We start from the raw sequence: 12090 nt of genomic DNA, 5'->3' as shown, positions 1-12090 counted from the left end.
AAGAAGAAGAGGAAGAAGAAGAAAAGGTAAAGATACAAATTATGAACAACAAATACATATCTATCAACAAGTGAATCTAAAAATCAAAATAAACAATGAGTGGACTGACTATTCTTTGGGGGGAAAGAGGTATGAGGGGTGCGGGAAGAGACTGGACAAAAATTGTACACCTATGGATGAGGACAGTGTGGGGGGGACGGTAAGGGCAGAGGGTGGAGTGGGAACTGGGTGGAGGGGAGCTATAGGGGGAAAAAAGAGGAACAACTGTAATAATCTGAACAATAAAGATTTAATAAAATAAATAAATAAATAAAAATAAAGTGTACCACCTATCTGGTAAAAAAACAAAACAAAACAAAAAAAAACAATATACAAAACCTAAAATGCCTTGTGCTACATGTTGAGATACTATTGCTTAATAATTATATAATCACTGGAGAAAATTATATAAAGTACTATGAAACATTGTTACAGTGACCATATTTTTCAAACACAGAATGAAAATACAGGTTCTGATAACATTGTGGGGGGAAGAGAGGGGGCACTTCTGGATGCAAGAGGTGTTCTAGGAGATGAAGCTTGCTCAAATATGGGAATGTGAAAGTTGCTTCAATAGGTTATGGCAGTGCTTCCCACTAAGAAACTGCATTTTTAAAAACAAGCTCCTCAGAGGACATGTGCACACTACAAATTTCCAACTACTAATCTACCACAATGAAAAACAAGACTATTTAAATAGGAACAATCCTGAATATAAGACACTAGAGGCCCAGTGCACAAAAATTTGTGCACTCAGGGGGATCCCTCAGCCCGGCCTGTGCCTTCTAGCAGTCTGGAACCCCTTAGGGGATGTCCACCTGCTGGCTTAGGCCCGCTCCTCTGGGGATTGGGCCTAAGCTGGCAGTCAGACATCCCTCTGGCAGCCCAGGAGCCCTCGGGGGATGTCCACTTGCCAGCGGGGAGCAGGCCTAAGCTGCAGTCGGACATCCTTAGCACTGCTGAGGAGGCAGGAGAGGCTCCCACCACCACTGCTGTGCTGGCAGCTGGCAGCCTGGCTTGTGGCTGAGCAGAGCTCCCCCTGTGGGAGCGCACTGACCACCAGGGGACAGCTCCTGCATTGAGCACCTGCCCCCTGGTGGTCAGTGTGTGTCATAGTGACCAGTCATTCCCAGTCGTTCAGCTGTTAGGGTCAATTTGCATATTACCTTTTATTATATAGGATAGAGGGCTGGTGCACGGGTGGGGGCCCACTGGTTTGCCCTGAAGGGTGTCCCGGATCATGGTTAGGGTCCCACTGGGGTGCCTGGCCAGCCTGGGTGAGGGGCTGAGGGCCGTTTTCAGGCTGGTCAAGCCCCCCAGTGGGGACCCTCACCCCATGAGGGTGTGGCCAGTCTGGGTGAGGGACTGAGGGCTGTTTTCAGGCTGGCCACACCCCCTTCAGGGTGGGGGTCCCTACTGGGGTTCCTGGCCAGCCTGGGTGAGGGGCTGATGGCCATTTTCAGGCTGGCCATGCCCCCCGGCGACCCAAGCTCCCAGTCTCTCCTTTATTTCTTTTTTTTTCCAGCAGGTATCTGGGATTTATTTATCTTCTATAACTGAAACTTTGTAGCCTTGAGCAGAGCCCAGTGCTGGCCAGGGCAGGCAGGAAGCTTGGCTTCCTCCATCGCCGGGGGCAACCCAAATCTCCTGCTCGCTCCAGCTTCGTGGCCGTGGCCATCTTTGTGATGGAGTGATGGTTAATTTGCATATTACTCTTTTATTAGATAGGATGGTATCCTCCAGATGTCTCCATGGCTCCCTCTCTCCTTCAGGTTTCTGATCAAATGCCACCTTCTCTGAGAGGCACCCCGTCCTTGATTAGCCTAGATAAAATAAAATAGTATATAGGTGTGCTCCCCACCATCCACAGTCATTCTCTATTCCTCTTCCTGATTTTTCTTTGTTATACTTACAGAAACTTGATTCACTACATATCTTCAGCACCTAGAACAGCACCTGGTACATAATAGATGCTGGATGAAGGAATACGTGTTTAGGATTATAATCGCTGAGAGGTACCTACTTTCCTCAGTCAAAATTACTGTGTTTACCAAATACAACACTGGCCATCTTTGGAAATGGAATGATGGGCATTTTTAAAAATATATTTCTTTTTTCCGTAAATTTTCAACAATGAGCATGTACTACTTATATAACGGATTTTTTTTAAAAGAAAACATATTGTTAAATATTATGCATGCATCCTGTCCATATATCTCAATTGACCTTCATATTTACTGTAATAAGCTAAAAATTCTCTCATCAAACTGTCATAGTATATAACTAACCATTCCCTAAATAAAATATAAAATAACTCACCAAGGGAATCACCATAATCAAACCACAGAAAACTGCACTTGAGAAAAGGGCGGTGATCAGAGCTTTCTTTCTCCCCAGAATGTCCATCCCGAAGCACAACACAATGGAGGCAGGAATATCCACTGCACCTGTCATTGAGCAAAAGGGCCCTCTATAAGCCATGGTGTCCAGCTGTACAAGGGGACCTCACCTTGTAACCCATTCCCCAAAAGGAATGATCAGCAGTATTTCTGCTTCCAGGGGCCTCTAAGAACTGTCAACTACTTGAGAGGCAACAAGCCCCACCCCTTTAAACTCCCTGGAGGACTTCTCCTGTGAAATGCTACTGTAATCAGTCCAGCACTTATTCTATTCTACTCGCCTATTCTATTCTATTCACCTACTCACTAAGCTGTAAGCTCCCCCAGGACACAGCAAGGTGCCTGGAGGGCAGGCCTGTTGAATGAATAAATATGTAAAATTAACAGACAACATTGATCATTTCTGATCTTTGGTTTCTTATGCTTGACAAAACTGGGGAGGGGGATGTATCAGTAACGTCAAACTTAGAAACTAAAGTAGAAAATCCAATGTCAGCCAAGTACATAAACTAATGTAACTGCTTGGTGGATTTTAAACCTAACAATAAACGTTTTTAACCTAATATGAATCACCTACAGAACAGGGGCTGGTTTTGGACCTCTTTTCACTCCCCCACAACAAAAATTAAAGAGCTGAATCCATAATTGACATAAAAGCCCTTCCCTTGAGAACCAAAGTTCGAATCCTAGCACCAGAACAACAACCAAAAAAAAAAAACCCAAAGCTTTTTTATCCATCAGTCAGAACCAAACAGGGAGTAAGAAAGATCTCTCAGCAAAACTGAGTCAAGCCAACAATCTCCTTTGGGAAAGGAGCCAGTCCAGCCCAGATCTTCCTTGTAATTCAAAGTTTTGTTCTTTCCTCCCTTTGCAACAGTCTAATCTCAGGACACTACCCACCACTGCCTTTTAGGAGTGATGAGCATTTGTCATTTCATCTACAGAAGCTTGCAAGCACCTGGAGAGGCAGGTCTGGGTCTAAATGTCTCCCGCAGGTTCGGGGACACATCCTAGGGGGTAGATACGTATTAGTAGCACATCAGAAATTAAACTCAGCTGCAGCTGCTCAGAAAAAACTGACTCAGACAAAAGCAAAAAATAACAACAACATTCTGACATTCTGAGTCCCATTTGAGAGACAGCCCCTCTCTCTCTCTCTCTCTCTCTCTCTCTCTCTCTCTCTCTCTCTCTGGAGGAGGCACCTTCCTTTCACAGATGCTGCTGTCAGTTCTATGTTTCCAAGCCAGGACAGTAGATATACCTATTACTCTACTCTTTTTCTTTTTTTAAAGAGTTTATCAAGCATTTTTCACGATCAAATAAGACAGTGGTCTTCCAAAGAGCTTCCTGAGAGTAAGCCAAGATTGTTATCCCTACTTGACAACTAAAAGTAAATTATTTGAGCCAAAAGAGTAAATGCCAGCTCAGGAAGTGGAAGCGAGGTCTTGGTGAGCCAAGGGGCCTGTCCTGCAGCCTTCCTCCCCCACTACCTTCCTGCATGTGGGCTCGGAGCTGTCCCCTTTACAGCACTGTGTGCAAAGACAACAGACAACAGAGTCTAGCACAGCTGGGCAGCAACTGTGAAACCGCTAAAGGGACAGTGAAAGTGGACTACACTGGTTTCCCTTGAGTTGTTGCTTCAGGGTACTGACACTACATCTGATTTTGGGCTTGGCTATGTCTGGGAAAGAAATGGGGCAAGCAATGAGGCCCACGTCTTCTGGGATTAGGACAATGGTTCATTACTTTCTTCACCTTATAATATATCTCTCTAATCACTCGGGCCCTATTCCACTCCTATCTGCACTAATCCCAAAGGCTAGCATCTGCAAGTGGCAGAAAACCAGAGCTGAAGTTCCCACCAGCCCCAAACCATCTCAGGAAATGAAAGCTTGTTCAAAACTTTCACAGCATGGAAGTGCCTGTCTGCAAGAGGACCACTGGAAAGGGTACGGATATGAGAAATCCAAGACAGAAGAGACTATCAAACCATATAGATTTGCCTTGGAAACATTTTTACAGTTATGCAATTACCCAGTTTCTTGAGAATGTGTATCTCCATCAAAATTAAGAAACCATATCAGCCCAGCCAGCGTGGCTCAGTGATTGAGCGTGAACCTATGAACCAGGAGGTCACAGTTCAATTCCCAGTCAGGGCACATGCCCGAGTTTTGGGCTCGATCCCCAGGGTGGGGCATGCAGGAGACAGCTCGATGATTCTTCTTTCTCATCATTGATGTTTCTATCCCTCTCTCCCTCTCCCTTCCTCTCTGAAATCAAATATAGATGATGATAGATAGATAGATAGATAGATAGATAGATAGATAGATAGATGATAGATAGATTTTTTTTAAAGAAACCATATCATAAAGATCTAAAACTTCAGCTTTCCTAAGCTTCCCCCATCCCCACCTCATTTTCCTACCATTTGCTGCTCTGTCCTAGGAATACTGCTTCATTTCTCAAACTGATGTATAGAATGGGGATGAAGTCAAGATGGGCTCTTTCTACAAGCTTGATGGTTTTCCCAAAAAGAGAACAAAGGTTTTTGTGTGGAGTTTTTTCCTTAAAATGACTTCCCTCACAATTCCTACTGAGCTGTAATAAACAAAAACAGATGTCATCGGAGCACTTTAATGAGAAGGGATGCTTCCTGTGTATAAAAATGTTAAAGCAAGATTTTTCTGAGGACAATATCAAGCACAGGCAGCCTACAGGACCAGAAGTTAAGACTAGATGAACAAGTGCAGATAGATTTCTACGATTTCTCTCATGTTTGGAGCGAATTTGGTTTACCCTAAGAGTCACACCTCAAACGATCACAGCACTATCTGAAGCCAGTGTTAACCTGCTGCTACAATGGAAGAACCACAACATCAATTATAACCGCATGTATTTAAGTGCTTTTACTGACGAAAATTTCTAAAGTAAGAACATTAAAAGGAGAAAAGAAACCAGAAGATTTCCAAGACATATTACATTTTAAAAGGAAAACAACGTACAAAGAGCAATATGCAGTGAGTAATCTCACTTATGTTCAAATAAGAAACGTTTATCTGCACAAATATATGGATATGCATGGAAAGAGATGTGAAAGGGCAAAAGCCAAATATTACAGCAGTTACCCCTGGAAGAGAGATCTGAGATAGGATGGGCGTAAAAGAAGGAAGCAAGGAAGCAAGCAAGAGGCAGAAAAGGACTAAATTCTTCTAACTATTTGCCTTTTTAAAAAAGAAAATACAGGGTGGGGCAAAAGTGTGTTTACAGTTGTGAGTACGCAAAACACAGTTTATTCTCATATTATTATTTACTGTATTATTTTCCATATGAACAAGTGTAAGCCTACTTTGCCCACCCTATATATACATGTGTTACAGTATAATTACACTACATGAGACAATAATCATGTAGTTGGCAGTATTGTTCCTAGAAGAAAAAAAGACAATAAAAACATGGCAGAAATTGTATTTCATTGTTACACATAAATATAATTTAACTACTTACCTATGAGAAAGAGGTTTAAATATACATTGCCTCCTAGATTAACAGAATTCAAGGAGAAGGAATAGTATCCCAAACACCCCGTGAACCAAATCAGCCAAACAGTAAGTGTCCTTTTTCCAATATTGTAGTCATAAAACAGATATAATAGCCTGTGCTTATTAGCGTACAGAGACTGTTTATCAGCAGGACTGTATAGATCCAGGGATAAGAGTTCTGACAGCTTAAAGGTGCCTGCCCTATTCCACTTGGCCATCTGATCAACCACTGTTTGTGCTTCTTCATATTTTCCCTCTGAAAGAAGCCAAAAAGGAGTCTCCGGGAGCATCCAACAGAACAAGACAAAGGGGGCAGTCACTGTTGAGAGGATTATCTGGTAGATCCACCAGGTCCTGACCAAGTAACCCGTCAAAGCCACCACCATCGTTCCAATAGCAAAAAAGGAGTGCACTTGGATGCATGCCCACGTCCGAGCCTTCATGCCGATAAATTCTGTCACATAGACGAACACCACCACGAGATAGCCGCTTGAAACCTGAAAAACACAAGGGGGAAGGCGGTCTAGATTTAAGGTCACATTGACAACTCCTAAGTGGTCTGCTGTCTCTGCCAGTGACGTGTAGGCAAGAAAGAAAATGCCAAAGAATTGTTTTTTGGAACCCATATCACATTTATAAAAGGGCACCTAATCTGATCCATCCTTCCATTTTAAAAGGGGTCCTTTCATCTTCCTCCACCTTCTCCACACTCCATGGCAAAACTTGAGAGGTAATGTATAAATAAAGGTGAGACACGGCTTTCTGTTTCATTTAAATATTCCTTTACACTGTGAATTTATTTCTCAGGTCCTTGTAACTGTACATATCCATTTATCTATATATGCATGAGGTCCTTATTATTAAATCCTAAATTTTAAATAGGGACAAAAAGTTGTAGTAAGTAGTGGGAAGAAAAAAGATTTAACTAAAACTCTATTTTGACCAGCAACAAAGGAAAAAAACAGGTAAGTTGGACATCATGAAAATTTAAAACTTCTGTGCATCCGAGGACACTATCACTGGAGTGAAAAGGCAACCTAAGGATTGAGACATTTGCAAAACACATATATGATAAGGAAAATTATCCAGAATATATAGAGAACTTCTAAAAACTCAACAAACAAACAATCTAATTCAAAAATGAGCAAACAAGGAACTGCGATTTCTCCAAAGGAAGAGATGTGAATGGCCAAACAACATCACTAATCATTAGAGAAATGCAAATCAAAATCACAATGTGATACCATCTCATAGCCATTAAGATGGCTGCTATAAAAAAAAATAAAAAACAGAAAATAACAAGCGTTGGCAAGGATGCAAGAAATTTGAACCTTTGTGTACTGCTAGTGGGAATGTAAAGTGATGCAACCACTAAAGCAAGCTGTATGGGAATTCCTCAAAAATTAAAAAATAGAACTACTATATGACCCAGCAATCTGTCTTTGGTTATATAGCCACAAAAATTGAAAGCAAGGTCTCAAAGAGACATCTGTACATCCATGTTCATAACAGCCTTATTCACAGTAGCTAAAATGTGGAAACAACACAAGTATCCATAAACAGATGAACAGATAAGCAAAATGTGGTGTATGCATACAGTGGAATATTATTTAGCCTTGAAAAGGAGGGAGGAAGAATATTCTGACATAAGCTACAACATGAGTAAACTTTGAGGACATTATGCTAAATGAAATAAGACAATCACAAAAAGACAAATACTGTATGACTGAATTTATATGGAGTGCCTAGAGAGAGAACGTAGAATGATGGTTGCTAAGGGCTAAAGGGATGGGTAGAGAGAAAGGGGAATTATTATTTAATGGGTACGGAGTTTCAGTTTTGCAAGATTAAAAATATTCTGGATATGAATGATGGTGATGGTTGGACAGCAATGTGAAGGTACCTAACATTACTGAACTATACACTTTAGTTCAGTTGGTAAATTTTATGTGATGTGTGTCTTACCACAATAAAAAAACAAATGGGAAGAAACCTTTATCTTGAAAATAGGCCCAGCAAGCTGGAGGGGACCAAGGGAGAGAGAAAAGGGGACATATGTAACACTTTCAACAATAAAGGTCTTTTTAAATAATAAAATAAAATAGTCCCATTTTTAACAATATTTAGATTGTAATAGTAGTCTGTGATCTTTCTTGGAATATGAAAAGAATGAGTCAAATGATGGATTTTTTTTTAGGGGAGCGGTGAAAGGATTAGAATTTTTCCTGCAAAATTATTTCACATTTGACTTTTATAACACAATCATAAAGTTAATTTTTGCAAAATTATTCCAGAGCACCACCAATTTCCCCAAAGGCTTCTCTTCATTCTTTAATATTCGAATTATACTCTTTTGAAACCCGTGTGGATGTTAATTTCTGGACCCCTTGGTGAGAGGGGATACGTTCCCTTCTCTGTGCTCAGCAAGATTACAAGCTCTTCCTGCAGATAAAAAAGTCACTCCATTATCCTTGACTAGTGACCTTCAAACAGAATCCCTGCTGCTGTCTGGTCATTTGGAAGCTGTCTGAAAGCCACTCCAAGCGTGGAAACAACGTCCTCACTCGCTGGCCCACCTCCAGTGACAGTCCCTGTTGCAGAGCCTCCTCCCTGCCGGGTGCTGTCCCACAGATGTTTACTGTTATCCCACTGAATGCTGATAACAGCCCTGAGAAGCAGGTATTATTTCCCACAGCTCAGAGTTCAGAAACTAAGGCTCAAAGAGGATAACATGGTTCCCCACGGTCACACAGCTAAGAAGCCAATCTATGACAAACTCATTCCTTTCTCACAAGGCTCCCCGGGTACCTCAGAACATAAAGGCCTAATGCCTTCCTGTTTTCATTCTTACTGCACAATACACAAATGACTTCTTTAACACCTTACCCATCTGTTTGGCTCCTACATGCAGGGCCTGATGAGACCAATATAATTAATTGCTCAGAAATAAAATAATGCCTTAGGAACTGTGGAATGTGGACTCTGTGCCAGGCATAGAGTCAAACAAAAAAGTTTCTGCCTAGTAGGCAACAATTATTCATTTTAATGAGTCCCATTCTAAACAAAGGGCATTAATATTCCACAGAAAGAACTTCGGCAAGGGAGTGAACCAAGGTTAAGCCTTGATCTCTCGCCCTAGATTCCAAATTGGCATATCTGAGAGAGTTGAGCTTCGATGTGAAACACTGTGTCCAATTAAAAAAGTAAAAAAAAAAACACAACTCACAATAGCAAGAAGAAAGCGTGCAAGCATGAAGCTGTAATAATCCAATGTGAATGCCGCTGCTATGCCAAAGAAGTACATGCCAATGCTTGTGGACCACAAGACAAGTCGTCTTCCTATCCTGAAAGAGAAGCATCAACAGCGGAGGAAGCAAGATAGAGTTGTAAACATCCACCCCAATTCATGAAAGATGTGTTACCCATGTTTTTAATAGCTTATGTTTCTGGTTATTGTTATTCATTCGTTTGGGGCAAACCATGAGTAAAGACTTATTTCTTCAAGAGGCCAGTCTTTCAGTGGCGAGGTCTCTACCTAAGCTGCTAATATACATATATGATCACTCTGGGTGATCCCCAGGAGATCCACTAATCTGGGATTTGGGGTAAGAGGAGGGAGCATGTGTCCTTTCCCTCCCAGGACTCCCAGTCTCTGATCTGTTGGATCACCTTCCCAGCCGAGCTGGTGCTGCCCACCAAGGCTGAGGCAGCTCTTGCTAAGCTTTCTTATAGATAGAGATCTTGCTACATTCTGCTCATAAAGTAAGATGCTTACTTGCCCTATATTTTTATAGTTGGGGAAGGGTATTTCTTTGTCTAAAAACAAATAACAGCCCGACCGCGTAGTTCAGTGGTTAAGTGTCAACCTATGAACCAGGAGGCCACAGTTCCATTCCCAGTCAGGGCACATGCCTGGGTTGTGGGCTTGACCCCCAGTAGGGGGCTGTACAGGAGGCAGCCAATCAATGATTCTCTCTCACCATTGATGTTTCGATTTCTCTTTCCCTCTCCCTTCCTCTCTGAAATTAATAAAAATACATATATACATAAATACATAAATATAAATAAAAACAAATTCTATTCCTGACAGATTTTATTTTAATTGAGATATAATTTACATGCCACAAAAACCAACTTTTTAAAGATTACAATTCAGTGGCTTTTAGTGTGTTCACAGAGTTGGGCAACTGTCATCACGATCTAATTCCAGGACATTTCCATCACTGCAAACAGAAACTCTGCACCCCAGAGCTGTCATCCCTCATTCTCTGCTCCCTCCAGCCCTTGACCACCACCAACCTACTTTCTGTCTCTGTAGAGTTGCCTCTTCAGGACATTTTATATAAATGCAGCCATACAATATCTTACCTTGCATGTCTGGCTTCATTTACTTAGCATTATGTTTTCAGCATTCACCCATGTCGTAGCATGTATCAATACTTCAGACTTCTTGATGAGTAACTAACATTCCATTGTATGGATATGCCACATTGTTTATCTATTCATCAGTTGATGGACAGTGGGTTGTTTCACTTTTGGATTATTATAAATAATGCTGCCATCAACATTCCTGAACAAGATTTTGTGTGAACTTATGTTTTCAATTCTCTTGGATATACTCTGACGAGTGAAATTGCTGGGTTATATAATAACTCTATGTTTTAACTTTTTGAAGAACTTCCAAAGTTTTTCCCAAAATGGCTGCCCTGTTTTTTACACTCCTACCAGCAACATATGAGGGTACCAATTTCTCCATATGCTCCACAACACTTGTTATTATTGGCCCTTTTATTATCGCCATCCTAGTGAGTGTGCAGAAGTATCTCATTGTGATTTTGATTTACATTCCCCCAGTGATTAATAATGGTGAGCATTTCATATATGTTCTTTAGGGAAATATCTATCCAAGTCCTTTGTCCACTTTTAATTTGGATTTTCTTTATATTGTTGAGTTGTAAGAGTTATTTATATATTCTGATGCTGACTCTTATTAGATATACGACTTGCAAATATTTTTTCCCTGTGAGTTGTCTCTAACAGATAGTTTTAAGGCAAAAAAAAATATATAGTCCCGAGATTCCAACCAGTAGGTAAATTATTAGAATTAATGAGCATTTAATGAGGTGGCTGGATATATTATCAATATATATAAATTAATTCTATTTCTGTATACCAGTAACAAATATAAAAATTTTTAAATGCCATTGCAATACCTTAGAGCTGTGAACTATATATGAATAAATCTAACAAAAAGCTTGTAAATGCTCTATAGAGAAAAGGACAAACTTCAAGAATCAAATCATTAAGGGAAATAGATATATCATTAGAAAGAGACTGATGGTCCCTTAGAGGACCCTGAAACAGACTAGTGCATTCATAGACAGAAGTATGGAACAAATAAGGCACTGCACATTAGCAGAGAAAGAATCAGTAAGTGATGCTGGGACAACTGTCTAGCCATATAGAAGAAAATACAACCGGAGTCCCTTTCTCATAACTTACATTATAAAAATCAGTCCCAGAAGGATTAAAGGCACATATGTGAAATGCAAAACTATATAACTTTAGGAAGATGATATTGGAGAATATCTTCAGAACCTAATGCAGGAAGGGAAGACATTTTTTTTAAGATTCAGAAAGCACTAACCATGAAGGAAAGGATAATACATTTGATTTCACGTCCATCTGAAAGACACTCCTGGCTGGCGTGGCTCAGTAGTTGAATGTTGACCTATGAACCAGGAGGTCATGGTTTGATTCCCATCAGGACAAATGCTCGGGTTGCAGGCTCGATCCCCAGTGTGGGGTGTGCAGAAGGCAGCCAATCAATGATTCTCTCTCTTCATTGATGTTTCTATCTCTCTCTCCCTTCATCTCTGAAATTAATAAAAATATATTAAAAAGAGACAAAGAGAAGACACATGGGAGGGAGGAAGGGAGGGAAGAAGGGAGGGAGGGAGGGAGAGGAAATATTTATTTGTTTTACATATAACTAAAGGATAAGGATCCCAAATAGTCAAAGGACTTTTGAATTCGTGTACTGGTGGGGTCCCTTGGCCTAGCTGCAGGGATCGGGCCGAAACCAGCTCTCCAACATCCCCCAAAGGGCCCTG

The 12090-nt window shown here is 40.9% G+C and overlaps 1 protein-coding gene across 4 annotated transcripts in view; it reads right to left on the bottom strand.

Moving 5' to 3' along the window:
- The window catches only part of SLC22A16 (solute carrier family 22 (organic cation/carnitine transporter), member 16), a 24597-nt gene that overhangs the window by 5931 nt on the left and 6576 nt on the right, over positions 1-12090 (bottom strand). For all 4 annotated transcript variants that reach the window (XM_005883752.2, XM_014531359.1, XM_014531360.1 and 1 more), the window contains 3 exons: positions 9204-9321; positions 5943-6474; positions 2359-2486 (listed from right to left, as the gene is read on the bottom strand). In XM_005883752.2, the coding sequence (XP_005883814.1) occupies positions 2359-2486; positions 5943-6474; positions 9204-9321 (778 nt within the window). The remainder of the gene's footprint in view (positions 1-2358; positions 2487-5942; positions 6475-9203; positions 9322-12090) is intronic.

Source organism: Myotis brandtii, unplaced genomic scaffold (genome assembly GCF_000412655.1).
Source record: "Myotis brandtii unplaced genomic scaffold, ASM41265v1 scaffold8, whole genome shotgun sequence".
Lineage (NCBI taxonomy): Eukaryota > Metazoa > Chordata > Mammalia > Chiroptera > Vespertilionidae > Myotis > Myotis brandtii.
The sequence above is the reverse complement of the archived record's forward strand: the minus strand, read 5'-3'. Positions and strand labels throughout refer to the sequence as shown.